General features: G+C 45.2%; 2 protein-coding genes across 5 annotated transcripts; one reads left to right on the forward strand and one right to left on the reverse strand.

The window, feature by feature from the left end:
• Positions 1–147: 147 nt before the first annotated feature.
• Positions 148–14389, reverse strand: rhogb (ras homolog family member Gb). 3 transcript variants are annotated; one of them, XM_044141746.1, is made up of 5 exons: positions 14218–14389; positions 7573–7694; positions 4855–5001; positions 3003–3173; positions 148–1346 (listed from the first exon to the last, which is right to left on the reverse strand). In XM_044141746.1, the coding sequence occupies exons 3-5, from the start codon at positions 4981–4983 to the stop codon at positions 1071–1073; spliced, it is 576 nt and encodes a 191-aa protein (XP_043997681.1). In that variant the 5' UTR covers positions 4984–5001; positions 7573–7694; positions 14218–14389; the 3' UTR covers positions 148–1070. The 3 variants fall into 3 exon arrangements, with proteins under 3 accessions (XP_043997681.1, XP_043997680.1, XP_043997682.1); XM_044141745.1 differs by lacking the exon at positions 14218–14389 and adding an exon at positions 12832–13194; XM_044141747.1 differs by lacking the exon at positions 14218–14389 and adding an exon at positions 12243–12490.
• LOC122845438 (stromal interaction molecule 1-like) lies at positions 9256–27892 on the forward strand. 2 transcript variants are annotated; one of them, XM_044141735.1, is made up of 15 exons: positions 9256–9377; positions 9467–9600; positions 15258–15395; positions 18656–18786; positions 18854–18968; positions 19122–19233; positions 19304–19419; positions 19902–20076; positions 23666–23843; positions 23912–24079; positions 24807–24907; positions 25018–25253; positions 25371–25457; positions 25539–25602; positions 27263–27892. In XM_044141735.1, exons 1-15 carry the CDS (start codon positions 9271–9273, stop codon positions 27711–27713), a joined length of 2313 nt encoding a protein of 770 aa, XP_043997670.1. In that variant the 5' UTR covers positions 9256–9270; the 3' UTR covers positions 27714–27892. The 2 variants fall into 2 exon arrangements, with proteins under 2 accessions (XP_043997670.1, XP_043997671.1); XM_044141736.1 differs by lacking the exons at positions 9256–9377; positions 9467–9600 and adding an exon at positions 14540–14672.
• Positions 27893–27931: the final 39 nt, after the last annotated feature.

Below are 27931 nucleotides of genomic sequence, written 5' to 3' on the forward strand. Positions count from 1 at the left end.
CTGGGGGACACTGTCCCAGAAGTCTGATCCTTCAGCTCTACTGCCCTCAGTCCTGCCGCCATCTTGTTTCTAGAAGAGGCTAGCTAAGGGCTAACCATGTTAGCTGTTAGCTAAGAAGAAATCATTGAAATAAAATGCAGCAGACGATCAATATGAAACTTGTTTTTATTGTACTTTCCACTTAAATAAAATAATGTAAATTACTTCAATAAAAACAAATTATCAATAAATTTAACAGAAGATGGAAGCAAACGAAGCTAAAGTGGTTTAGCTGGTTTAGCAGCTTAGCTAAGAAAAACAAACCTGCAGAAACATTCAGTTTGAAATCAGACGTTTTAATTTAAATAGCTTGGATATTTAGCTACGACTGGTTATCTTGGATATTTAGCTTCTTCGCTAACCTTTTAGCTTTTTAATGTTGCAGTTGCTGCATTCCTGCTCTTCCTGGTTCATTAGAAAAATCAGATTTATTATTTTTGTATTATGTTTAAATTGCTGTTTTTGTTTGATGTTTATTAATTTCCCTCCAGAATCGGCAGATGAAGCAGAAAGCTACAGTCTGATCAAACTAAACGTTTCCCAGCGTTTGTAAGGATCTGAGTGCGAGTGACTCAGAGCAGACGGGGTTAGATTATTGCATTTTCATCGGAGCCATCATGTAAACAGTGTTTCTGCAATTAAATTCTCAGTTTAGACACCAAACCTGTTCCTAGATCCGGACTCCACCAGAGCCACTGGTTTTACTGGTTCTTTACTGGTTCATGGATGCTCCAGCAGGACTAAGATGTCTTTAGGGCCATCTGAACCTGAAGCTGATTGTCGGGGATAATTTTGGACCATTTTGATGAAATTTGAGTTAGTAGAAGATCTCAGACATCCTGCACATGCTCAGACGGCTCTGGTTGAGTCTGAACCAATCACAGCAGAGCTACACATTCAACCCACAGCCGGTCAATTTGCATCACAAGTTCTGGAAAACCTTTAATCTCTGTCTTAAATTGCGTTTTTCTAATTAAAGGGTAAAAATCTAATGAGAGGGAAAAGGTTGAAACATTTCTCAGAGCAGACTCTCAGAGCAGGACGCAGGGCTTCTTGCTGACGTTTGGCTGCGGGTTCAGGTAGGACCTCACCGCCTCAGCGAACACCTCCTTGATGCCGTCCTGGTTCAGCGCCGAGCATTCCATGTAGCGCACCGCCTGGACCTGCTTGGCCAGGCTCAGGCCCTGCTGGTGGGTGATGGGCACCTGGTTCTGCTCCTTCAACTTCCTCTGGATATCGGCGTCGTTCCGGAGGTCGCTCTTTGTGCCGACCAGCAGGATGGGAACGTTAGGACAGTGGTGGGAAACCTGCAGAGGAGACCAGAGTCACGGTTTGTACAGGAACACCACTGGACATAAAGAGGTCAAGATAAAGACTAGACCCTTTGAAAAAGATTTTATTTCTTAGCTGCTGTCATCTATAACTGGGCCTTTCCACTAAACAAGTCCAATCTGCTTTAATCCAACTCCAGTCCATTTGCCTATAAAGTTCAGTCTGGTTTGTTTGGTGTGAATGCCAATCGACCTCTGACCTCTGGTCCTCCAAACCTCAGTCTGGGTTTGGTTAACCTGAACTCTGGTTCAGTTTGAATATGTGAACGGCAAGCGGACCAGAGACCGCTCCACAAACAGGAAGTGGACTAAGGCGCAGGGCATTCTGGGTAAATACCCCTGGAGCTAGCAAGCTAGCCTAACGCTAGCAGGAGAAATGGCTCTTGGTTTTTAGCAAAAGACTAAAGAGAAATCCTCCAACTGCTAAAGTCTGATGCCTCTATTTCTGTTTCCATTTGGTGAAGACGGAAGTTGTTCTCAGTGTCTTCAGAGGTTTTTGTGTCATTTCCTTCAGTGGTTCTTGGTGCAGCGCCCCCACAGGCCAGGAGGGGAACAAAGGGTTTGGTTGGTTTGACTCGGAGCAGAGAAAGAGAACCACAGCAGCTTCAGATGGAGCAGATGAAGTTTTGAACCCAATAGAATCAGTTCTACTGGACTATGAGGTGAAAAATGCTTCAAACCTGGTCCTGGTCCCGGTCTAAAGAGAATCACGATGCTGATCTAAACACCTCCGGGTCTTTGCCTCAGACTGCACCAAGACCTGACCGAGTCGAACAGCCACTCTAGCAAGTTATGCATCCTCATCACATAACCAGAGGAGGTCGTAGCCATGACAACGCCTTAATGACCAACCAGACACACTTCCACCATCACATCAAATAGAAGTGTTGTCCATTCTCTGAACCCTCAATGACCTTCCAGGTCCTTATACAACAACCGAGGAGCTCTAAATACGCCCTGAAGACTCTTATAGACTCTCTATCTCCTGGATGGAGTTACTGGTGCCAGTCCGTAGCTGAAGACCCACTACAGAAAGATTTAAACTCAAATGTGGCAGACAAGGTTTTAGGGTTGATCAGGTCAGACAAGCCGATCAAACGTTTGACATCTTTGTTACGGCAAAGTGTTTGACACGACATTCGGGTTAAAAAAGTCCAAAGGACAACAATTGACCCAACGCCTGAATGGACGTTTGGTGTTTGGACAGTCTGAGCAGACTAAAGTGGTCTTGATCATCAGTTTTCCAGGTTTCAATAAAGTCTTTAAAGTTTTTCTTTGGACTTTCCTCTTTTTCAGCTCAGTATTCATGTCCAAAGAACAGATCTGACCTTTGAACCTTGCTGGCAGGTAAAGACCTCTTGTTTTGACTTTCCACTTGTCATACAGACTTCAAAGAAAAGATCTTCAGAGAACCTGGAGAAGGAATAAGCAGCAGAAAGACAGTATGAACCCTACTGGATCCCAGTCAGCTGTAACTGGACCTGAACTGGACCCATCCAACCCAGAACCACAACTCTTCTGACGGTTCTGGAGGGAGTGAGCATCTTCAGAACCTCAACCCAGTGACCTCCTGGATTCTTCTGTACCACATCATGTGCTGTAGCTGCGTTTGGGGAATGTGTGACCTCTGACCTCTGGGTGCCACTTGTGTTTGACGTTCTCGTAGGAGGCGGGGCTTGAGATGGAGAAGCAGATGATGAAGACGTTGGTCTGCGGGTAGGACAACGTCCTCAGCCGGTCGTACTCCTCCTGGCCCGCCGTGTCCCACAGGTTCAGACTGATGACCCGTCCGTCCACTGTCACCTGAACGCACCACAGGTAGAGACAGGTTCATGAACTGGTCATTCAAACTGTGACAGCAGTGATTGGCTCTCAGAACTCGTCAGAGAGCTCTGATTGGCTGGTTCATACCTTACAGAAGTCAAACCCCTTCATGGAGTAAACAGCCTGTGCAGCCTTCACACTACATTCACACCTTCACCCATTCACATGTTCACACGTTCATGCTGTGACATTCACTGCGCTGCATTTTGACACATTTTTCGTAACATCTTTTATTGGAAATTTTATTACATTTCTTTCCTCTAAAATCTTCGCAGATATTTGTTTCTGTGAAAACCTTTCTGGTGTAGCATCAGCCACTTCAATTTCACGGAACTTTTTCAAGACACCCACAGTTTCTGAGTCTTTAAAGCCAATTATTGCAATAAAATGTTCCTCATTGTCATGATTTGAATTCATTTTATGTCACATCATGTTTTTGTTCATCCTGTTCATACAACATTGAAGTAACAATATGTAGCGGAATCAGAAACTGAGGAGTTTACTGTTAGTCTTAATGGTTAGCATTAGTTTCTGGTAATCTTTGATGTGCTTAGCAGTTTAGCATTAGCTTTCACTAAATTTTTGCATGTATTTAGTGGTTTAGCTTTAGCTTCTGATAATATTTTTATGTTTAGCATTAGCTTTCAGTACTTTTTTATGTGATTAGCAAGTTAGAATTAGCTTCCTTAACTTTTTAAGTGTTTAGTAGTTTAGTTTTAGCTTCTGCTGATTTTCTATGTGCTTAGCATTGACTTAGAGTATATTTTGTTGTTATCAATGTAGAATTAGCTTCCTCTACTTTTTATGTGCATTTAGTGGTTTAGAATTAGCTTCTGATAACATTTATTTAGTGGTTTAGTGTTAGCTTCTGCTAATTTTTTAATGAGTTTTGTTGCTTAGCACTAGTTTCTGCTATGATTCTTGTTTTAGTAGTGGTTGCTGAAGCTAACTTTTTCCACCACTGGCACCATCTTCTTCTGATTTTAGTGCAAACATATATTCTCCTTCGCAACAACGGTGGCCATTTTGAAAAATGTGCACCATTAAAAAACACACAAGGTCAAGAAAATGTGATTTCTCTGGTTGAAAATATGCATGATTTGATACCAAACATGTTCCTCTAATTGGTGATTTTCCATGACGTAAATGGAATTTCTTTTGGTTTTCTGTTTTCAGTCACAGTCTTAAACTTTTCTTCACATTGTCATAATAGGCTTGAGGAATAAGGCTAAAATATAAATGTGGAAAAAGTGAGGTGGTGTGAATGCTTTCTGGATGGACATTTTGTACTTTTGGAGGATCTGGAGTATCCAGAGAGAACTGCTGCATCCACAGGGAGAACATGCCTGTGGATGCAGGCATGTGAGGGATTCTGTCAGATCATTGCATACAGCTCCCCCTGCTGTCCAAACACAGACGCTTGTGTTTATTGTTCATTTTTTTATTATTTTACTGTTTTAGTCTGACCGCTTCACTCAGAGTCTCAGGAGTTTTTCCTGCAGGACAGAAAAGTTTGATCAGCTGCCTGGTCCAGAACCTGCAGCCAGCATGACTCATGCTAGCTTCCAGATGTTTTCCAGATGCCTCTGGTTCTCACTCCACTTTGACTCTGTTTCTTCCTGAACGCACCGGCTGAGCCGAGGTGCCTTCAAGGACCCACCTGGCTGCTGTAGTTGTCAAACACGGTGGGGATGTACTCTTTGGGGAACGCTCCGGTGGTGTAGGAGATGAGCAGGCAGGTCTTCCCCACGGCGCCGTCGCCAACGACGACACACTTCACGGTCTGCATGATGGCGGCGTCAGAAACCTGCGCACACAGCAGGGAGGGCTCAGAGGGTTCACACAACACCTTCTGTTGCTTCACTCAGCTGCTCGCCGTTATTTTTATCACTTCTTTTTTTTATGCAAAGCTGAGATCTTTGCCAGCAGGTCAAACGAACTCCAGCGGCTCTGAGGCTTTTCTCTGCTTCACATCTGGTTTCACCTTCCTTCTACCTGCAGGAGCGTCTCACCTGTGGAGTTAGCTAGCGTCTGCTGCAGGGAGGTCAAACTCCAGACCGCTAAAGCTTCTGACCTGCAGATTCTATCTAAATGCATCAAAATGCTGCAGAGGACGGGAAGCTGTTTGTAAAGATACACAGCAATAATCTAAGTTATTTAAGAGAAAACCAATGTTCTATTTGTTAAGTCATATTTTCGCAATGATACTCATTTATAGATGTCACTTTCAAACTACGCGTTTAGTTAGCAAGCTAGACATTAAGTTAACCAACCAAACTTTGGCTCCAAGCTAGTAATTTATCTTTGAGCTAGCTAAATGCTTTGCTAATATGCACTTGGTAAATGTTTAGCTAACTATCTAAAATATGTAACTGACTAAATATTTAGCTAGCTCAAAGCTTAATACTTAATTAATAGGTATTTGATACATATTTAGAAAACGATTTAAAATAATGAACTGTTTAAATAGCTAGCTAGCTAGTCAGCTAAATATTTACTGAATTAGTTTCAATAGTTAACTAAACTATTTTAGTAATTATAAATATTTATTTATTTAGAATGTGCTAAATAGGACTATTTAGCATTTAACTGTTTTACTATTTAACTTTAGCTGTTTTAGTTAGCTAAATATCTAGCTAAAATGCTAATTGAATTGCCAGTAAGTTGAATTGGATGATTCAACTTACTGGCAAACGGTTCTGTGAACAAATTGAATCCCTCAATGTTGATGAATTACTGTTGCTGTATTAAAATAGCTCATCCTTTTGTTTTAAGCTGAAAAGTTGTACAATAAATGAGGAAATGAAACATTGGTAAAGAAGTGACTCGCTAGCAGAAGTTTATAAAGAGGTTTGCAAGATCTAATTTTATTTTAATCGTCCACTTCTGCTTTATACCTATATTATATTACAAAAATGTCTCTGAGATGCATATTTAGCTTCAATTGTAATGTTTAGCTTACTAACTGAACACGTAGCTAGAAGCTAAATATCTAGTTTCCTAACAAAGGTTTTGTGTGAAGATCAATATTTAAATAATTTTGCTTGAATGTGTGACATTTATAAATGAATGAACATGCTGAAAATGTGACTTTGTAAAATGAACCCAAGCTAAATAAATGATATTTTTTACAGTGTAACTGTAGAAATGTGTCCCCACAGCAGAGCAGCAGCTCTGATTGGCCCCGGAGCCTGACTCAGAGTGTATTGGTCTCTGATTGGCCCCGGAGCCTGATTCAGAGTGTATTGGTCTCTGATTGGCCCCGGAGCCTGATTCAGAGTGTAGTGGTCTCTGATTGGCTCCTGGAGCCTGATTCAGATTGTATTGGTCTCTGATTGGCCCCAGAGCCTGATTCAGAGTGTATTGGTCTTTGATTGGCTCCCAGAGCCTGATTCAGAGTGTAGTGGTCTCTGATCGGCCCCTGGAGCCCGATTCAGAGTGTATTGGTTTCTGATTGGCTCCCGGAGCCTGATTCAGAGTGTATTGGTCTCTGATTGGCCCCGGAGCCTGATTCAGAATGTATTGGTCTCTGATTGGCCCCGGAGCCTGATTCAGAGTGTAGTGGTCTCTGATTGGCTACTGGAGCCTGATTCAGATTGTATTGGTCTCTGATTGGCCCCGGAGCCTGATTCAGAGTGTATTGGTCTTTGATTGGCTCCCAGAGCCTGATTCAGAGTGTAGTGGTCTCTGATTGGCTCCCGGAGCCTGATTCAGAGTGTAGTGATCTCTGATTGGCTCCCGGAGCCTGATTCAGAGTGTAGTGGTCTCTGATTGGCTCCTGGAGCCTGATTCAGATTGTATTGGTCTCTGATTGGCTCCCGGAGTCTGATTCAGAGTGTAGTGGTCTCTGATTGGCCCCTGGAGTCTGATTCAGAGTGTAGTGGTCTCTGATTGGCCCCGGAGCCTGATTCAGAGTGTAATGGTCTCTGATTGGCCCCGGAGCCTGATTCAGAGTGTAGTGGTCTCTGATTGGCCCCGGAGTCTGATTCAGAGTGTATTGGTCTTTGATTGGCTCCCAGAGCCTGATTCAGAGTGTAGTGGTCTCTGATTGGCCCCGGAGCCTGATTCAGAGTGTAGTGGTCTCTGATTGGCCCCGGAGCCTGATTCAGAGTGTAGTGGTCTCTGATTGGCCCCTGGAGTCTGATTCAGAGTGTAGTGGTCTCTGATTGGCCCCGGAGCCTGATTCAGAGTGTATTGGTCTCTGATTGGCCCCGGAGCCTGATTCAGAGTGTAGTGGTCTCTGATTGGCTCCTGGAGTCTGATTCAGAGTGTAGTGGTCTCTGATTGGCCCCCGGAGCCTGATTCAGAACTGCAGGTTCTCCATGTTGACTCCATCAGGACGTTGGAGTGACTGGATTTTCTGCTCCGCCATGTTTACCTTCAGACGTTCGTCTCACTGGTGTCTGGTTGTTTCTCTGCAGGAGGTTCCTCGGTCTGAGATGCTTCAGGTTCCTCAGTTGGACACAGTTCGCTCAGAAACACGTGGCAGCCATGTTTCCCCTGGGGGGAGGGAGGGGTGTTATTTGTGTTTATGGAAATGATCTGCAAAGGAAACTTCTCTAAACAAAGCAGAGATGTTATCCTGATCCCCACACACATTTGCATAGAACCTGTGTATATATTACAGTTTTATAGCCACACACACACACACTGCGGTGTGTCGTCAGGACAACAGGAACCCATCTGACTAACAGGTCCATTGTTTCTGTCCGACCCGATTCTCCTTCAGTGTCCATAAACTCAGAGTTCTGCTTTAGGATCCAGAACTTCCTGTTGGGTGTTTGAGTCCAGGTGTTTGGACCAATCAGAACCAAGCGCTTAACTGACATCAGGTGAAGTTCTGATCTCATGGGCTACAAGCTGAGCAGAGAATGGTCAGAGGTCAGCGACCTTTCCAGTCCTGGCAGCCATTTTGTTTTCAGTCCAGACCTTCAAAATAGAATTTAAATAAAAGAAAAAGAACAACTAGATTTTATCAGCATCAAACGTTTCCCTTAAAGGGAATAAATAAGTGTTCTATGACGGAAAGTTCAAATAAAAAGCCTTTCGAAAACCCGGCGTACCTCAAAAAATAAAAACAAAATAAACATTCTGCAGCTTCATAATAGATGCAGTGGAGGTCAGAGGTCAGCTGGGTGGACCCCGCTCTGGTTTTACTCAGCTCTCTGTTTTTATGCCCTTTGATCTGTTTAAGATTTTCCTTCCACCAAACCTTCTGGCTGTGTTTGTAAAGCGGCTGACGGAGACGCTTTCTGTCTGAAGAAACAGAAACTGCTGATGAGAGTTTTCTAGAAATAGCAACGGCTGATGAACACGTTCTGACTTCCTGTTTCAAGTGGAACCGAAAGCTAGAGCCGCTGAATGAAGCCGTCCTCAGAGGTCAAAGGTCACAGAACAAAGGCTCCCCGTTTCAGACCAGATCAGTTCTGGGTCACGGCTTCAGGAGTTTCTGTGACCTTCCTGTTGACCTTCATGGACAAAGACAAGAAGCTCAGAAGCAGAAGTGAACCGGGTTCATGTTTCCATGGCAGTCCGGCCCGATGCGATGCGATGCCACGCAGCTTAACAGAGCGCGGCTTCCTGTGCTCAACCGCTGCAGGTCCAGTTCTGAATGTTCCTGTTCAGACAAACTAAAAGCTTAGTTTGACATCGACGTTTCTAAATGAGCATCAGGGCTTCATCCGTCAGCACTTCCTCATTCGCTCATTTAAATCTGACCCAAACCAATCACTGCTCCAGGAATTTGGTCGTTAAACATCAAAGTTAGTTGGACTGATCTAAGGAACTGGTTCTGGAGAACTGGTTCAGTTCACTGATCTGAATGTGAGTCATTCTCAGGTAATGTGACAGAACAGATCAGATAGTTAAGTGGAAGGAAAACGTTTCGCTTTATGGTTTATCTGTAAAGCTGAAAAGTGTGGAGTGCATCTGTATCAACCCGCCTGAGATCATCAGTTTTGAATCCTTCCCACGGAAAAGGTCTGAACTTTGACTAGGCTATCTAAATAATCTCATAACGTTCAGGAATTGAACCTCCACCTAAACTGTTTTCCTCCAGGATACATCGTCCCACAGCATGATGCTGCCTCCGCCATGTTTAACTGGAAAGCAGAGGCCTGGTCCTGGTTCTGGTTCTGGTCCTCTGATGAAGAGGAAGTGCAGACATCGTTTCCAGCCAGTCTGGTTAGTGACAGAAATAACCGGTTCCAGTTCTGGTTCCGGTTCTGTTTGCTCTGTGAAAAATAAAATCTCTTGCTGATATTTCCTCTCAGCTGCTGCGGCGTTTTCAGATCAGACCCAAACCGTCTGAAACCAGAACCGCAAAGAAAGAGTCGGGCCGACAGATGGATGAAAAGAGGAAGAGGCGACCACGGCTTCAGAAACAGAATGCTGCAAAGCATCATGGGTAATGTAGTTCATAAAGTAGATCTGGATATAAAGACGAGGCCCGGTCCAGTGAGACTGAACCCAGTGACGGGTCCACTGGTTCCAGTTCCGTCCAATCAGCTTCAGCTGCAGATTTATTTATTCTCCACAACCGATGACCCGACAGGAAATTCTGGAAGTCGTTTCCTGAACAATTCATTGTGAGAATTGGGTTCTAGCTGAATGGGCCGGGTCTCAGCAGGTCAGAACCAAACTGGACCATCAGGTCCAACTGGGTCCTCCAGAACTATTCTATTCATGATAATGGAATCAGAACAGAACAAGAACCTAATGAACAAAACTGGACTTTCTGGCGCAACAGAACCAACCAGAACCGGAATGGTTCTGAGAGATGGAAAACAAATAAAGTTCTAGTGAAACGGGTCAGAACCAGGAAGCACACTGAACTGAAAGGTAAACAATCGGATCAAACCCGGTCCAAAGTGGAATGAGTCACGGCTGCTGTGACGTCCGACTTCCTGCTTCGTTCTTCAAATGCTAATATTAGGCTAGCTGCTACTGATTCACATCTGAGCACGTGCAGAAGATGATGATGTCATCAGCTGATGTTAAACAGCCATGAATGAAACCAGAACCAGAACCAAAGCACCCAAACAAGCAAGAAAAACCCATTTCCAGCTGGAATAAGAGACCTGAATTGTTTGACCCGTCCGGATCAGAACCACCTGGTTCTGATCAACTGAAACAACCAGGCCTCAAATTCCAACAGGAAACTGGTCCAAATCAAATAGAAGCTGCAGGCACACCAAACCCAGGAACGAAACGGGTTCAAGAATTAGAACCAACCCAAATCAGAACCAGAACCAACCCAAACCTGACCAGAACCAGACCCCAACCAGCTTCACCCAGTTAATTGGATCCCTCAGGTTGGATGGAACTGAACCCAGAACCGACCCAGACTTTCAGAGAGGATCATCAACTGATGAGAGTTGGACTTTATGAGCCTCCAGAACCGGTCAAAAACGCCTCAGCCGGGTCCAGAACCTGACCCATAGAACTATGGCTCACTACCCAGCAGCCATACCTGAACCAGAACCAAACCGGCTAACAGTTTCCAAGTTAATCCACCATGTTGGAAAACGTCTGCTAGCTAGCTAGCTTGGGTTCTGTTGGAGTGAAAGTTCTGCCACGTTTTGGTTCTGACCGGTTAGGAAAATCTCTGTGAGCACCCCCAAGTGGTTGGATCATGAAACATTCAGAAAATAGGTCAGGCTGTCAGTTCCCCTGGTAGCTTCATGCATCCAGCGTGCTGAGGTGAGTGAATTGAAACGCACCAGAGTTGGTTTGGATGCGGAACGCCTCAAAAAGTGGCTCTGCTCATTTGGACCGCACCACTGTGAACCCACAAACTGGTTCTGAGGCAGGAATTTCCTAATGGTCTGGACCCGACTGGGCCCATCTCAGTACACGGTCCAGAAGAGTCTCCTGAAATGGGTTTGGCGTTGTTGTTGTTTCAACCTTCCAGACATCTCAGGTTCTGGTTCTGATTCGGCTGCTGAAATGTTCTATGCCAGTCAAGTTGAGTTACAGTGTCTCAGGAACCAGAACCTTAAACTGGACCCAGGTGACCAACGGTTCCCCTGAAGAGTAGGTTCTGTTGGACATTTAGGTGAATTCAACCCCAACGCTTTTGATCCGCTTTAAACGGACCAACAGGTTCAACAGGACCAACCGGTCCACCGGGTCCAACAGGTCCAACATGTCCAACAGGTTCAACAGGACCAACAGGTCCAACATGTCCAACAGGTCCAACAGGACCAACAGGTTCAACAGGACCAACAGGTCCAACATGTCCAACAGGTCCAACAGGACCAACAGGTTCAACAAGACCAACAGGTCCAACAGGTCCAGACCAACTGGGGAAACAAATTGTATTCATGTAAAGGTCCAATAGGACCTTCTCTTAAGGGGAACCGATGCTCAGCCAGATCCAATCTAAGGTTCTGGTTCCTGAGACACTTTAAGATCCCAAAACCCATTTCAGGAGACACTTGTGAACCAGAACCAAGATGGGTTTTGGACTCCTGTAGCGAGTTGTTGTGTACAGACCTGTAGAACCGGGTAGTACCAGTCCAACCAACTGGACCATGTACTGGGACGGGTCCAGTCGGGTCGGGTCTCCAGACCCTCAAGTTGGTTCACCGACCCATCGTGTGAAACGGGCCAGAATCCAGAACCAGTGGAGAACCAAATTGTTCTTACTGGTTTAGAATCTGTTCTTACTGGTTTACAGTCTGTTCTTACTGGTTTACAGTCTGTTCTTACTGGTTTACAGTCTGTTCTTACTGGTTTACAGTCTGTTCTTATTGGTTTAGTAGCTGTTCTTACTGGTTTACAGTCTGTTCTTACTGGTTTAGAGTCTGTTCTTACTGGTTTACAGTCTGTTATTATTGGTTTAGTAGCTGTTCTTACTGGTTTAGAAGCTGTTCTTATTGGTTTAGAGTCTGTTCTTACTGGTTTAGAGTCTGTTCTTACTGGTTTACAGTCTGTTCTTATTGGTTTACAGTCTGTTCTTATTAGTTTACAGTCTGTTCTTACTGGTTTACAGTCTGTTCTTATTGGTTTACAGTCTGTTATTATTGGTTTAGTAGCTGTTCTTACTGGTTTAGAGTCTGTTTTTCTGCATTGTTTTCGTCCCAGAACTTGAGGCTAGAAGAAGCTGAATGTTGGTTTCCAGCAGCTGAATCTTAGTTTGGTCTATTTAAAGTAACAGCAGCTCTTCCTCTTCTCCTGCAGTTCCTGATGTTCCTCTCAGCTTTTGTTTCCTGGACTTCAGATGTTCTGGTTTCTGCTCTACTGGGTCGGTGAAACCCAGATCTGCTGGTTCTGTTGGCCCGTTTCAGAGATCAGTGAGTGTTTCAGGGCTCAGCAGAGAAAAAGTTAAAAGAAGAAGTGAGACACACACACACACAAACACACACACACACTCAGGGAGTGGTCGCTCTCCATCTCCAGCTTCCTGCTCAGAAACTCGATCACACAAACAATCTGACTATTGATCCACTGGGGACAAGGGGAACAGAACCAGAGATCCAGTTGAAGTTTGGATCACAGCGGAACACACACCGACACACACACACTCACACACTCTCTGACACACACCGACAGCTCAGCGTAGCAGCGACAAACGCACACACACACACACACACACAGAGTGAGGCGGAGTGGAGCGTGCTCCGGCAGAACTCACCGCTCATCAGTCCGGTTTGGTTCTGCTGCGCTCGGTCCGGCTGCGGCTGCAGTGTGTGTCCCAGTGTGTGTGTGTGTGAGTGTGTCGGAGGGCGGGGGTAACGGGGAGGAGGAAGTCCGAGGGGAAGTGGTGGAGTTAAAGTTTGAGGAAGTTTCTCTGTGTGTGTGTGTGACAGTGGCAGTGGCGTTACTGGCCTGTTGTGAAACGTCAGAACCAGGCTGATCTCGGTAAGCCCCGCCCCCGGGCTCTGACGGACAGGTACAGCGCAGGTGTGTGTTATTTATTTATATGGATCATAAACTGTAAATTCCTCCCAAGCTTCTCCTGTTTGTTTCTTTGTTTTTCTCTTAATTTCTCGAGTTTTGTTTTCGTATTTCCAGTTTTTATTTTGTTTTATTTGTTGCTATTCTGTCTATTTTGTGTTATTTTGTGTTTTAAATCAGTTTTCTGTTATTATTTTTATTAAACTTTGATGGTTTTAAATATTTTCTGCTTAAATCAAAATAATCTGAGTTTTTTTTAACTGTTTCCTGTTAATTTAAATTTTGATTTTCCATTTGCTAGTTGATCATTTTCTTGCTTTTTATGTAAAACTTCAGTTATTTTTCACTTTTTTATTCATTTAATTTAAAATGTGAATTGTAGTTTTATTTTTCTCTGCAGCTTTTTTTCATTTTAAATTTAAATTCTATCTTGTTTTAGTAGAAATATATCCCTGTTCACTCAGGAACAACCGGCAAGGATTTGAACCCAGGACCACCTTGTTGCAGCTCATAATGTTTCTGCTGATTCTGGTTTGGTTCTTTTGGACTTTTGATTAGTTCTTTCTGACATTTGGATCTCTGTTTCTATCATGTTTTTTTCCAGTCTTATTTTGTTGTATATATTTTTTTCTTTTATTCTAAAAGTTCCTGTGTATTTTTAGAGGCTACAGTTGAACTGGACCGTTATAAGGTTTTACCAGAACCAAACGGAGGTTTCCTATTTCTGTGGTCTAGTTCTGGTTTTTGAGGTTCATCTGGTTTAATTTGCAGTTTTTGCGTTTTATAAACACCTTTATGTTTATGAATTGATATTTTATTGTTGTTCTTGGTTATTTTTTGTTTATATTTCTTGATATTTTTAGTGTTTATGTGAAGTTAAAGTTTTAACTGTTTGTATATTTTTCTTAATAATCTTTGAACATTTTTTATTTCTTTGTATTTGCTGTTTTCTGCCTTCATCTTCCTCTCGATGTTCTTACAGTTAGTTTAGCTTAGCTTATAGCAGCTGAAATCAAAAGGAAACTGTTGTAGTGTCTCCTTTATTCAATATTTAATTTATTTTAACTCCTTCAAAGATTCACGGAGCGGAAAAAGGTTTCAATTCGATATTTTAAAGCCAAACCTTTTAACTTGATGGTTTTCTTACTTCGGCTTGCACCGCCTCTGAAAGGCCACACGATGGCGCCATAATTCCGTTTTCCAAGAGTTAAATGCTGCCTTCCAGTGCCGGGGGAAATAGGTGTAACAGAAAGAGAGCACGATGAGCAGCTTCAGATATCTGCAGCATTTCTGGAGTTTAAATACATTTTAATTAAGTAAATATTTACCGAACTTTATAGTAAATAAAACTGGACCGGCGGTTCTGCAAAATTCTGACTCACTGGAGCAGAATCTGGATGAACGTCACATTTTGGAGTTCGGAGCCTCTTCCGAGTCCCTGAACGCACCGCAGGCGGTTCTTCAGCGGGTTTTTTCCTTCAGCTGTAGTTTGTTGAGTCTCTGCTGCGGGTCGACCAGCCGCTGCCGAACCAAACCGACCGCACTGGACACATGGATTAAAGGACCGGATCAGCAGAGGTGGGTGCAGCTGAACCGACCCTCACTGTGATGAAGGTGATGATAATGATGATGTTGGTGGGAAAGTGAACAGCTGTGTGACCTCTGACCCCAGAGAAACTTTATTGAGTTGGAGACAGAGACTGTAGATGACCGGTTCTGGTTCTGTTGCTATCGGGCTTTAAAGTTCTGGCTCTGGTTCTGGTCCCTGAACGGCAAAGGAGCATCCAGGAAGTTTGGTTTCAGTTTGTTGACGCTCCTGCGACAGACTGGCGACCTGTCCAGGTTGAACCCGCCTCTCGCCCGGAACGTTAGTTGGAGATCGGCACCAGCACCTCCCGACCCACTAGGGACATGTAAGAAAATGGATGGATATTGACGCTCCGGTTCTTTAGGTTCCTTCCAGAAGCTTTGACTTCACGACCTGTCTCCAGGACATGTCCAGGTCCCAGTGTGTCCCAGTGTGTCGCAGTCTGTCCCAGTCTGTCTCATTCTGTCCCAGTTGGACCTCTTACTGCCCAGGTCCAGACAGTCCATCAGTCCAACCTGCTCTTATGAAGTGCTCTTATTCTGAAAGGTCTAACAGTGGTTCCTCTCTCTCCTCAGGTATGGAGTATGTGTGGTTGGTGTGTGTGTGTATGCTGAGTGTGTGTGTCGGGGATGACAGTGGATTGGACAGAAGTGGCCACGCCCACCAGGACCGTCATCGCCTGCAGGTGGTTTCCAATGGCGACGCAGCAACAGGTAATAACATCCCAGAATCTGATCTGTAGCCACCATGTTGGACTGAGTCAGAGAGGAGACATCTTGACAGACGAGATGAAGATCTGGATATATTACGTCATCATCATCACAAACATCAACCACACGATTCCTAATGAGCCCAAAATAAACCCAACCAGAACCAACCACTAGCCAATCAGTATCAGCCAATCATTCAAATTAAATAAAAATTAATCCATAAAGTCGACCTCATCCAATCAGGACCAACATTCCTATAACAACCAACAAACAATAAACCCCAACCATCATCAACCACCCCACCATTTAACACCAACCAGTACCAATCATTATCAACCGATACGAACCATCATCAACCAGCCCAGCGTTCTATACCTTGTTGGTTTCTTTTCTCTGCTTTGCTTAAGTCAACCGTCATCAACTGGTAATAAATGATGCTAACTGATATGAACCAATACTAACTTACGCCCATCTGATCGGCAGCAGTCGGCATCCGATGATTGCCCAATGGCACTTTAGAACAAGAACTTCTCAGCCACCGTTTTCAGTTGGCGACTAGACCTTAGTACTTGGCTATACGGTAAATCCATAACTTCATGGTCAAACCTTGAGGTCCAAACCTTTTTATTTATTGTGGCAGAAGATCTAGACCAGGGATGCTCAATACATCGATCGTACTGAGCACCGCTGGAAGGTTTTGAGTCGATCTCGGCAGAAGGTGACAAACTGAACGCTGAGATCAGAACTTCCTCTTCTGACGCGCTTATCAAAATATTCACTAAGATCCTAAACGTTTGTAGCTTCGTTAAAGAATGGTCATTAAAAAAAATCAGCAAAATATGTTAAAATTAATCTTATTCGTAATTATTGTTTCAACAAAGTGTTGCGCAATTCAGTGCATTAAAAAAATAAACAATTCGACTCAAAGACCGACTAGCTAATTTAAACTCCTGCTCAGCTGGTCAATCAACCATCTCTGAGTTCAGGGAAGCGCTGATTAATAATCGAGAAATAAATATCAAGCCTGGAAACTTGATGTCGTAACGGACTGAATGTTTTGTTTTTAACGTAATCTTTGCTCGTCTTGCGGGTCGAAGGCGGTTGCCACGGCAACAGGTGTGCTTAAACTACAAAGAGAGAGAGAGTAAAAAGGTAGGAGTGGTTTTGAGTTGATCACCTGTTCGGGTTATTTTACCTTTGTTTACCTTTGCTGTGGCTCATTACAGCCGCTGTAGTTTCTAAACGTTGGACTAATTACCTCGTTCGTTTGTGAGTTTACATCATTCACAACAAACATCAAATAGAACTAATATATTTCACAAAATTTTAACAAACAAATGGCTTCTACCGCGATAATTATGTGAAATTAAATTAATTATATCCCAGCTTCAGAAGATTTGCCTTTACCTCTACAGAGCTCTTTGGTTCCTCCTATCAGTCTGTAGCTTCTCATATTCAGATCATCAAACCAAATTTCAGATCCACCATAACTGACTGACACCTGCTGGCCTCAGGTTTAATTTACAATTTTTATGTCTTCGTGTCATGAGGTAGATCTCAGCCAGCCGGTGAGAGAAAAACTAGATCTTGGTCTCAAAACGTTTGGGCACCCCAGATCTAGACAATGTCAACTGGACAGAGTAACCCACAGTGGGCAATAATACAGAGAGACTTCAGTGCAACTGGCCACCCAGTGGTAAACGCGCATGCTCAAACGGTACCACGCAGATTTCAAAAGATGAAGATGAGGCCTGGTGGCCCGCCAGGTTTATAATACACTGGAGGGAAATCCTGTATTTTCTAAATGTCCTTCAGGTGATAGAAGGCTGATTTTGGAACTGTCTTTATGTGGCTTTGGATATTCAGGTCAGAGGTCATCCTGATCTCTACTTTCCAGCTGGAAGAACTGAAGTTGTGTGTGTATATCTCTAGATCTATAAGTCTAGATCGTTCCTCTTTAGGTCCAAAGATAATAAGTTCAGTTTTGTGTCTGTTCAGATGGAGAGTTTTGGCACATCCTGACATTTATCTGTTCTAAGCATCTGTTCAGTGATTGGATGGGGTCAAAGGTCACCTGGTGACGTCATAATGTTGAGCTGATTGCTAGTCGTGTTTCCTGTTACAGCCTGAGCCAGTGGGAGCATAAACATATTGAGGGGTTCTAGGATTGAACCTTGAGGTAAACCACTTGTAACCTCTGACCTCTTTGATGAGAAGTTTCCTGTTGAAACAAAGAAACCCCGGTTCTTAATGCCGCACTGGAACCAGTTGAGTTCTGGATCGAAGTATCAGACCCAACTCTCCAGTCAGGTCAGTAATAGGATCAACACTGAGGTCCAGCAGAACCAGAACCAGCACTGTGGTTCTCCCACAATCTGTGTTTATGTGGGTGTGATTGAACACTTTGAATAGGCCAGTCTCAGTATGGCGGCAACCATGGAAACCAGACTGAAAGACATCAAAGTGATATCATTCTGGGTTCTTGTTATTGAGCAGCTGCCGGGTTAGCAGAATCGGGTCCGGTTTGATGAGTCTCCTCTGTCTCGTTTACTTGGCATGTTTCTTTAGACCATTCTTCTACTTTCAACATCTTGCTGGATGTTAATCCAGCTTAACATCCAGCACAACCAACCGTTTGTTAGCCGCACGGCTTATACCAGAGATTCTGGTTCTGGTTCATCAAGTTCTGGTTCCTGGTTCTGGTCTTCGTTGTTCAACCAGGAAGTCTCAACAGCACAGAAACCTGAGTTAATGTTTGCTGAAGGCGACCGGGATCATCCAGGATGTTGTTGGTTCTGACTCAGTCGGGTCCGGCAGCCCGCAGTATCACCCTCCTCCGCCCTGCTGCTGGTGGAGTCTGCAGCAGCTGTTGGCGCGGGAGCTAGCCGCTGGCAGCTAACCACAGCTTCCTGGAGATGACACGCTGATGATGTCACAGGAAGTGAAGCGGGAACAACTGTGTGCAGGGTGCAACGCTGGCTCCGCCCACTCAGGAAGTGGAGGATGTGAAGATGGACAGATATAGTGTTCCGGCACTGAGGTTCTGGTTCTGACCCTGAAAATTCCCTCCAAGTCTCTAGCAATAAATCGTGAATAAAGAGTTAAATCACAATATGATTATTTAAATGAATTTGTTATCAAAATGATTAAAAGTATATTACTGTGCATTATTTAATGAGACATTGAATTTTGTCCTTTTTGGCTTTCCATACACGCATTAGTCTGGTTCTGTTTGGTTCTGATGATTCTGCCTGGTTCTGTAGGTCTGTGCGCTGTGGACCCGCCTCTCTGCGGCGATCAGAACTCCTTCCTGAGCTTCGAGGCGATCCGCAACATCCACAAGCTGATGGACGACGACGCAGACGGCACCGTGGACGCCATGGAGACGGACGAGGTGAGACGGAACCAGACCCGTCCTCTGGACCCGTCCTCTGGACCAGGGCTGAAAAAGTTCTGCTCAGTTCCTCAGGGAGGACCTACAGGACCGCAACCCGAAAGCCAAGCACCGCAGCTTCCACCGGGCCGACCCGCACATCAGCCTGGAGGACATGTGGAGAGCCTGGAAGGAGTCCGAAGGTCAGAACCAGAACCTTCTGGGTTCAGAACCAGAACCTGTTGCTTCTCTGTGTCAGTAATGAAGTCAGTATGATTAGACGCTGCTGCGCCGGGCCTGGACCTGGTCCAGTGTGTTCTGACGACCCGGTCCGGTCCCTGGTGTTCTGTGTCCAGTGTATAACTGGACGGCGCTGCAGGTGGAGGAGTGGCTGTCCCTCAGCGTGGAGCTCCCTCAGTACGCCGCCGGCTTCCGCATGCAGCAGCTGGACGGGAAGGCGCTGCCCAGGTAAGCGCTCACCTGGTGGCTGGTTGGGTCAGAACCGGACCCAGTGTGACCTCCCTGTGTCCTCACGCAGGCTGGCGGTGAAGAACGTGACTCTGACCGTGTTGCTGCTGAAGGTTCTGGATCGGAGCCACGCCCAGAAGCTGCAGCTCAAGGCCCTGGACGTAGTTCTGTTTGGACCGCCAGCAGGTCCAGTTCTGACGGCTCTGGTTTCAGTCTGTTAGACTCTTGTTACTCTAATAACCAGGAAGTGATGCATTTAGAATGTATTTACCACTTCCTGCTGCATTTCAAGATAAAATCCCTTCTGAATGTGATGACACACGTCTGTGAGGCTTTTATTTTGAAATGGATTTGAAATAGTTAAATAATGTGATAAATAGCATCCAACCGTCCATCCAACCATCATCCATCCATCCTAAGCAGTGAAACTTTTGACCAGTGATCTGAACTGACGTTCTTTGTCCGACTCAGTTCAGCTTTCTGAGATAAAATCAAGATAATCTCTGAAATCCATCAGATTATTCCAAACTAAACTCTTTAGCTGCTCTTGATGCTCAAACCAAAGAGGCTTAGAGCTCAGTGATTCTTCTGAAAACACTTTTAGGAGAATCTGATCCCCGTCTCCTATAAACCATTGTTTCTATATGTGTGTGTGCGTGTGTGAGCAGGCCGGCAGAACCAGTGGAAGGACCTGGTTCTGGGCCTGTCGGTGCTGATGGCTCTGGGCGGCTGCTGGTTCGCCTACATCCAGACCAGGAAGTCCAAAGATGACCTGGGGAAGCTGATGAAGGACCTGGAGGGCCTGCAGAGGGCCGAGGAAAGTCTGCTGGACCTGCAAACAAAGTGAGTCCATACCAACCGCAGGAACTTCAACCCGATCCAGAACCTCTGAGGTGTTCTGGATGCAAGGGAGAATTATTATTATCTGTTTGTTTACGTCTGAGACTAGCTGTGGTTCTTCCCACCAGATGACTGTAGTTTCATTTGATGAACTAAAGAAGTAGCTTTCATCATGAACAAAAGGAGTCCAAACATGAAGCCTTGAGGAACTCCTGAAGAATTAAACCTTGATAAAACCAGTGGCGGTTTTCTGCTCCTGAAGTCAGACGGAGATGATGTCGGAACCAGAGGAGGCAACTGCTAGCTAAAGGCTAGCTGCGCTAATCCTAGAGTGCTAATCTTAAACAATAGCTCTGCTAATGCTAAAGCGCTACACCCGCACTGTAGTTGGTGGAAGCTAATGCTAAAGCGCTAAATTCAATCCACTGCTATCCACTGTGTGCCAATGACTCAACATGTGCTACGTAATAGCACATCTCCCTCTACAGGATTAAGCTTGTTACTACACTTCTTCCTGTACGGATTGTAAGTAAGCTAGGCTTGTTTGCAAGAACAAACCAGACATTATTTTTGTCCAATGATAAAAGCTAGCAAAAGCCCTGACACACTGACTGAAATGTTAGCTTTGGTGTTGGTGCATTAGCTACAGTTCAGAGCCTTTCTGCTCCTGAAGCCGACAAGGACTCCATGTTATTTTTAGCTGACAGCTACACAAAGAATTAGATGAAAATACTCCCTGCTGTGGCTAAAAATACCTCTGTGTATCACAACGCGGCGACCTTCCACTGTTACCATTGAAATATGTCCGCTGGCCTCTGTGTTTGTGTTTCTGAAACCATGAGATCTGATTTATTTCATAATTAAATGTAATTTAGATGATAAGGAAGCTGCAGCCAGGAAAATAGTCCCGTATCGTGAGAGAACAGCGTCTGCTGGAGCTTCGTTTGAAATCCTTATATGGGCAAAGAATAGCCAGCAACTCAGCCTGCACCTCACACACTCACACTCTCTCAAACACGCACACACACACACACACACTCTCACACACACACCTGTCGGAGAGGCTACTGTACAGCGGACTGAAGAGTGTTGCAACATGCTGGTTTCCTATGGGTTTCATTGAGCTGCAGCCCTCAGTTCCTCTTTTCTGCAGTGGTTGTGAAAGGTGTGAGGAAAAAGAGGAGTTGGAGACGGAGATGAAGATGTTCAGGATCAGTTGAGACGTTGAGCCGCAGCCTAGCAACAGATGGATAACAGTTTGGGAAATTGAATCCTTCTGGAAGTTTTCCTCTTAACTTCTAGTTTAGCACCTGAACACATCGGCACGTTTTCCTCTCAAAATAAGGAACAAGATATGTCTCCTGGTGATCTTTACGAGTTTGTGTTGACCCAGGTACCAGCATAAATTATGACATGGCAGCTGGTTAACCTGAATACATGAACAGGAACAAAACAGAGAAAGAGAAGCTAAAGTGGACAAAAGTACAATAAGCTAAGCTAGGAAGAATAAACGACAGTGAAATAAGTTATGATGATTTAAGATAAAACATGAAAAACCAGGATACATTAGAATGAGTTAAATGAACTAAGTTGAGTGACGCAAGCTAAGTAATAAATGTAAAGTTAGCTAAACTAATGGAAAATGAATTAAAGTCAACTAGAAAGCTAAGTTTATGACATCAGTATTTGAAACTGTCAAACTTTATTTAACTGAACATGAAAGTAAATTATTCTTTAGGATTTATTCTGAAAAATGCATGTAGGAGAAGCTAAGTGCGCTAAATGTTTTCAAAGTTAGAAAAAACGCTAAACGAAGTATTAGCTCCTGTGTTAGTATATTATTGAAGGTGTGCCCCCTGGTGGTGGACCATGAGGAGCCGGCTCTGTTTGGGTTTGTGAACTAAAGTTTTCCTAAACCCTGGAAGGTTTTGCTGCTGAATGTTTTCAGATGACCGACTCTTGTTTGTTTAGAAATGTTTTAACTTTTCTCATAATGTTTGAATAAAGGCCCTGTGCTGTCAGTCTGAGCAGCAGCTGCTGCACCGCCGTTATTTTCAACCCCAGCACAGCTGCTGATTGTCCTGAGCAGTAAAGTGAAGCCCGCAGCGGTTCTGCTGCAGCGCCCAGTCAGCTGACGGCCGGCTTCAGTCTGTTTCCTCTCTGGGATAATTCAGCTGCTTCATCTCTGTCCTTCATCTCCAGAAATAGTCACACACATCCACTTCCTTTGCAGAGCGCCACAGCTCCCCCTGCAGGCAGAGCACAGACTGGTTATTCAGGAAGAGAAATATAAATATCTGATCAATTTCAGCTTGGATCAAGAAATGATCCTTCAGAAACCTGCGTGACGTTTCCCCAAACCTTACCCAAATCCAACACAACTGGTGTCAAACGTTTTGCTGCGTTTGCTTTGAAGATATTAATAAAAGTTTAAAGGTCAGCCAGCCCCCACACATTTACTCAAATCTAGCAAAATTGGTGTCAAATGTTTGATTTGATGTCATTTGAGTCACCAACATTTATAAAAAAGTTACCAGATAACAGTTCTCTGTTTTCCTCTCTATTTTCTCTAAACAACCTCAGGTGGTTTAGAGGTCAACCAGCAGACTCTGGTTGACCTCTAGTGGTCAACCACCATAAGACAAACTAAATGTTTTTCTGCACAAATGTTTGACACCAATTTTGTTGGATTTGCAGAAGGTGGGCGAACTTCGGTCAGGGCTGAAGAAAGTGAAGCGTCAAACATCAGAAAGTGAAGCGTCAAACATCAGAAAGTGAAGCGTCAAACATCAGAAAGTGAAGCGTCAAACATCAGAAAGTGAAGCGTCAAACATCAGAAAGTGAAGCGTCAAACATCAGAAAGGGAAGCGTCAAACATCAGAAAGTGAAGCGTCAAACATCAGAAAGTGAAGCGTCAAACATCAGTGTATTGGCAGCTTCAAGGTTTTATCTGGTTGTTAAAAAGCTCAGAGTTCTCTGATGTCAAACCAAAGAGGAAAGACGGCCTTCAGTTTCAGACTAGTACATGAAACAACCAGCAGCTTTGGTCACATGACTCCTGGTGTGATTACAGTGAGAATCGACATTAAATGTCATTACTAACATTTAATTACTGACAGAATTTGTTTGGTGCTGTCAGTCAAAATGGCCGAGGACCAAAGAGTCCAGCAGCAGCTCTGCTCATTAGGCTGAGAAGAGACACATAACTGAGAGTCATCAGCATAGCGGACTATTAAAAATACAGAAACAGACGGAGCAGGTCGACCTGAAATATCAGGGAGACCAAACCAGAACCCTCATTTAACCCCAGAACCCTCATTTAACCCCAGAACCCTCATTTAACCCCAGAACCCGCCGTGCTCCCACTAATATGGGAGCACGGCGGGAAAGGGAGGTAAAATACGGTAGTTGCCCCCCCAAAAAACGGGAGACTTGACAGGTATGCTTAGAGAGCCAAACCTTCTGGCTCAACCTTCGCTCAGCGCCCCCACATGGCCTGACAGAGAAGTGCAACAGGAAGTGTGTCATGTTGCAGTGTGTGCTCCTGCCAGCATTAGGTTGCTGCGCCTCTGACCTGCTGTGTCTCTGCCAGGCTGCGGCGGGCGCAGGAGCAGCAGCACTGTGTCCAGGCGGAGAAGGTGAAGGTGGAGGAGGAGCTGCGGAGCGAGATCAACTCGGCCAAGCAGGAAGCTCAGCGGCTCCGCGAGCTGAGGGAGGGATCTGAGAACGAGCGCAGCCGGCAGACATACGCCGAGCAGGAGCTGGAGCAGGTATCGCCCCCTACCGGACGCCGGCCAATCGGAGGAGTCGGCCCTCACCGCCTCCCGCTCCCCCGCAGGTCCGGACGGCGCTGAGGAAGGCGGAGCGGGAGCTGGAGTCGCGGGCGCGCTGGGCGCCGCCGGAGGCGCTGCAGAGTTGGCTGCAGCTGACGCACGAAGTGGAAGATCAGCATTACAACAACAAGAAGCAGAACGCAGAGAGGCAACTGCTGCAGGCCAGGGAGGGGGTGAGGGCCCCGACACACCACAGGCTGAGGGCCCCGACACACCACAGGCTGAGGGCCCCGACACACAACAGGCTGAGGGCCCCGACACACCACAGGCTGAGGGCCCCGACACAGTGACACTACTGTCGTGTCAATTAGCTTGCTGATATTTAATTAGCAAGCTAATTGCTTAGCTTGTTAGCTATATATTTAGCATGAAAAAGTTAAATATTTACTTTGAGTTCCAAAGTAAATATTTATTTTGTAAACTAGATATTTAGCCAGTGATCTAGATATTTTAATAAGCTTATTTACTTTGGAACTAAATATTTAGTTTCAAAGTAAATAGTCAGTGAGGAAGATATTTAGCTTCAAACAAAGTAAGTATTTAGTTTGGAGATAAATGCCTATTTTGCTGAAATAAAGTTTCTAGTTTGAATTTGTGAACTCTATAAATGAATGGTGAAAATATAACTTTGAATGAACCTCCATTTTTTTCTCCTATAAGAGGCTAAACCTAAATTATTGCTGCTAGTTCTTTACTGTGTAATGTCCAGAATCTGTTTGCTAAAGACCAGACCAATATGACAGGCAGAACCCTTTGGGTTTATCCTTCTGGTTGGGTTTCTGTTCTGGTCCAGTTTAACTTCCAATGAGCCCCAAAACCTGAAGTTCAGCTGACCCACTGTGGGTCGGTGATGACATCGACCCAACATGTTTGCAGAAGACGTCTTGCTTTCTGTTCCAGGCGGAGAAGATCAAGAAGAAGAGGAGTTCTTTGTTTGGAACGTTCCACGTGGCTCACAGCTCCTCACTGGACGACGTCGACCACAAGATCCTTTCAGCCAAGTGAGTCACATGACCCACGACCAGCTGGTACCGTAGCTGGTACCGTAGCTCCGGTCAGGCCAACAGTTGAAGACATTTTTTCTCGTGTCGTTGCGGTTTGGTTTGGACAGACAGGCCCTGGCTGAGGTAACGGCGGCTCTGCGGGAGAAGCTCCACCGCTGGCAGCAAATCGAGTCTCTGACTGGGTTCTGTGTGGTCAACAATCCGGGTCTGGGAGCCCTGGCTGCTGTCCTGAACCTTGACCCGTCTTTCCTGGGCCTGCGACCTCCGTCCCCCCAGAACCTGCTCCTGTCTGATGACCTGGATGACATGGACGAGGACATCCTGTCTCCAGGGACGTTGCAGTGTAAGCCTGACAGATTCTTCTTCTCCCAGTCTGAGTTGGGCAGAGCAACGGCGCCCCCTGCAGCTAAACAGGAAGTCAGCTGACCTCTGGTTCTCTCTCCTGATTGGCTGCCTGTAGACGCAGCCTGGCAGATGGACCGGCGTGTGAGCGACCTTTTGCCTCTGAGTGGCATTCCAGACACGCAGTTACCATGGAAACAGTCAGGTTGACAACCATTTCTGATTGGTTCTTAACCAAATAAATAGCAGCTCAGACTCAGTGTGATTCTCTTCCTGTTCCCTGCAGCTCAGAGTCTGATGCCCCTGCGGCAGAGGGCAGGAGACCCCAGGTTGACGTTTGGCTCGCAGAGGTTAGTTGAGGGGCGTGTCTTATCGCAGGGTGGGCGTGGCTCGTCCACAGAGTCCCACCTGCCAAGTGGACGCCCTCGGCAGAATCGCAGCCTCTCCATTGGCCAGATAGAGTTCCTTCCTTTGCTTGCACCGCCTCTCTCCTCCTCCCTGTCCCACCCTTACATCGACCTCACTTCCTGTCCTCCTCAGCCAAACTCTTCATCTTCCTCCTGTGCTGAAGGCTCGGCTCATTTTTCTGCTCTGCTCTCCCGACCTTCTCACTTTTTCCCTCTGGATACTGCGCCGGACCTCCAGACTCCAGGGGGCGCTGTGGCTAGCCAGAGGCAGCGCTGTCACTCCGGCAGCTTGGGGTATTCTTCTTCTTCTTCTTCTGTTTTGAAAACGGGGCTAAAAATATGAAACCAGAGTCAAACCTAGAAATTTTAAAAGATTTTGCAGATTTAACCTTCATAGCTAAACTTTGGTTGATCTGACATAAATTTTACAAATAACACGAAACTAAGTTTACAAATGTCTTACATTTTGAACCTTCAGTTACTGTCGACGATAAAATAATACAGTTGTAGAATGAAGTGAGAGAAAAACTACATTTTAATCTGAAAGTTATTGCCTGAGTCTCATGTTTAGTAAAGTTTTGTAAATCATCTTCATCTCATCTAATCAGAGTAAAAGTAAAAACATAAACGCAAATTTAAATACCTTTAATGAATGATTAATGTTGCCCCCCCTGAGTTACCAGTGCACGCCAATGACTGGTTGTCATGGTAACATCTCCTTCACTATGTTGATACCAGTTCCAAGATGAACGACTTCTCCTGCCAAAGAGTGCGTTTGATTTCTAGACCAGAGCACTTGGTGGACACAGCTTGCTTTCTCTTTCTCTCCTTTCCATTGTTCAGCAAAAACACTTCTCGTTCTTCCTGTTCTGATCTTCCTGTTCTGTTCTTCTGTCTCCCTCTTCATGTCTCTTTATTTGGGAAGTTATTAGAGGGCTTAATAGAATGAATGCAAGAGTCTTCCCTGGATCCCAAGGGTTTCCAAATGACTCCCAGCATCTTCCATGGATTGCTAGGGAATTCCATTGACCCCTACTGTCTCCAGTTGACCCCTGGGTTCTCTGAAGAACCACAAGAATCTCCCATTGACCCCTAGGGTTTTCAAATGTCCGCTAGAGTCTCCCTTTGACCACTGGGGAATCCCATTGAACCCTGTGGTCTCTGATTGACCCCCCAAGGTCTCCCATTGACCCCAGCAGTCCAAATGACTGCTTTGGTCTTCCATTGACCCCTATGGTCTCAGAATGACCACAAGAGTTGCTTTTGAACCATAATAAATGGGACATTCACCAACAAATTAAACATGTATTGATGATTTTGATGATGGCATTGGTCGAAATGTAATATTTCTCACTGATTTCTCAATTGTTGACTGGATGTTGTTTTTTTGACTTTTTATTTTTGTGATGCAAAGCACTTTGAATTGGCTTGTTGCTGAAATATGCTATCCAAATAAACATGATTGATTGATAGAGTCTCCGATTGACCTCTAGGGTTTCTAAATGATCACTAGGGTCTCTGATTGACCCTTCATTTTTCAGAGAACCTGGGGTGTGATGAAGGCTCTGGTCCATGTCTGATCATCTCCTCCTCTTCCTCTCAGGGACATCATGAGCCACTCAGACTCTGACTCCGCCCTCGCTCTGTCTCTCAGCGAATCACGCTCTCTGCATCACTCCAGGCCCCGTCTTCTGGACTCCAGGCCCCACCTCCTGCAGGATCAAAGCTCTGCCCACAGAGGAGGAGGAAGAGGAGGCGGAGGCCTGGAGAAGAGCTCCAGCCTGGTGGAGCTGAGAGGCCCCCCCTCCTCCGTCCTCACCTCTGCCTGCTCCACCCATTCCCTCTGCATGGCCACGGACGACAGCGCCGCCTTCCTGTCCTCGTCCGCCTCGTCCAGCTCATCCGGCATCGGACAGGGAGCCGGTGTCCCGCTGCCCAACCTGAGGAAGGACAGAGCAGACGGTGTGGAGGCGTCTGTTAGCCGCAGGAAGAAAGCTTTCTACACCGTCTTCAGGAAACGGAGGGACAGTCCAGACGCTGTGAGCCAGAGATGAAGGCTCCCCGGTCAGGATGAAGCATCGTCTTCATCACCCAGGGAAGAAGAGGAGGAAGAGGAGTCAAACACCGGCGAGGAGCTCCACTTCAGTCAGCAGCTCCACCATAAAAACTCAATCTGTGAAAATCCTTTTCTGCTCTTGGAAAAATTAAGACAATAAAACAGAATTGAAATATTTTTCATTTTTTCCTCATTTCTTTGTAGAAACCTATCTTA

The sequence above is a fragment of the Gambusia affinis genome, linkage group LG15 (assembly GCF_019740435.1).
Source record: "Gambusia affinis linkage group LG15, SWU_Gaff_1.0, whole genome shotgun sequence".
NCBI classification, from domain to species: domain Eukaryota; kingdom Metazoa; phylum Chordata; class Actinopteri; order Cyprinodontiformes; family Poeciliidae; genus Gambusia; species Gambusia affinis.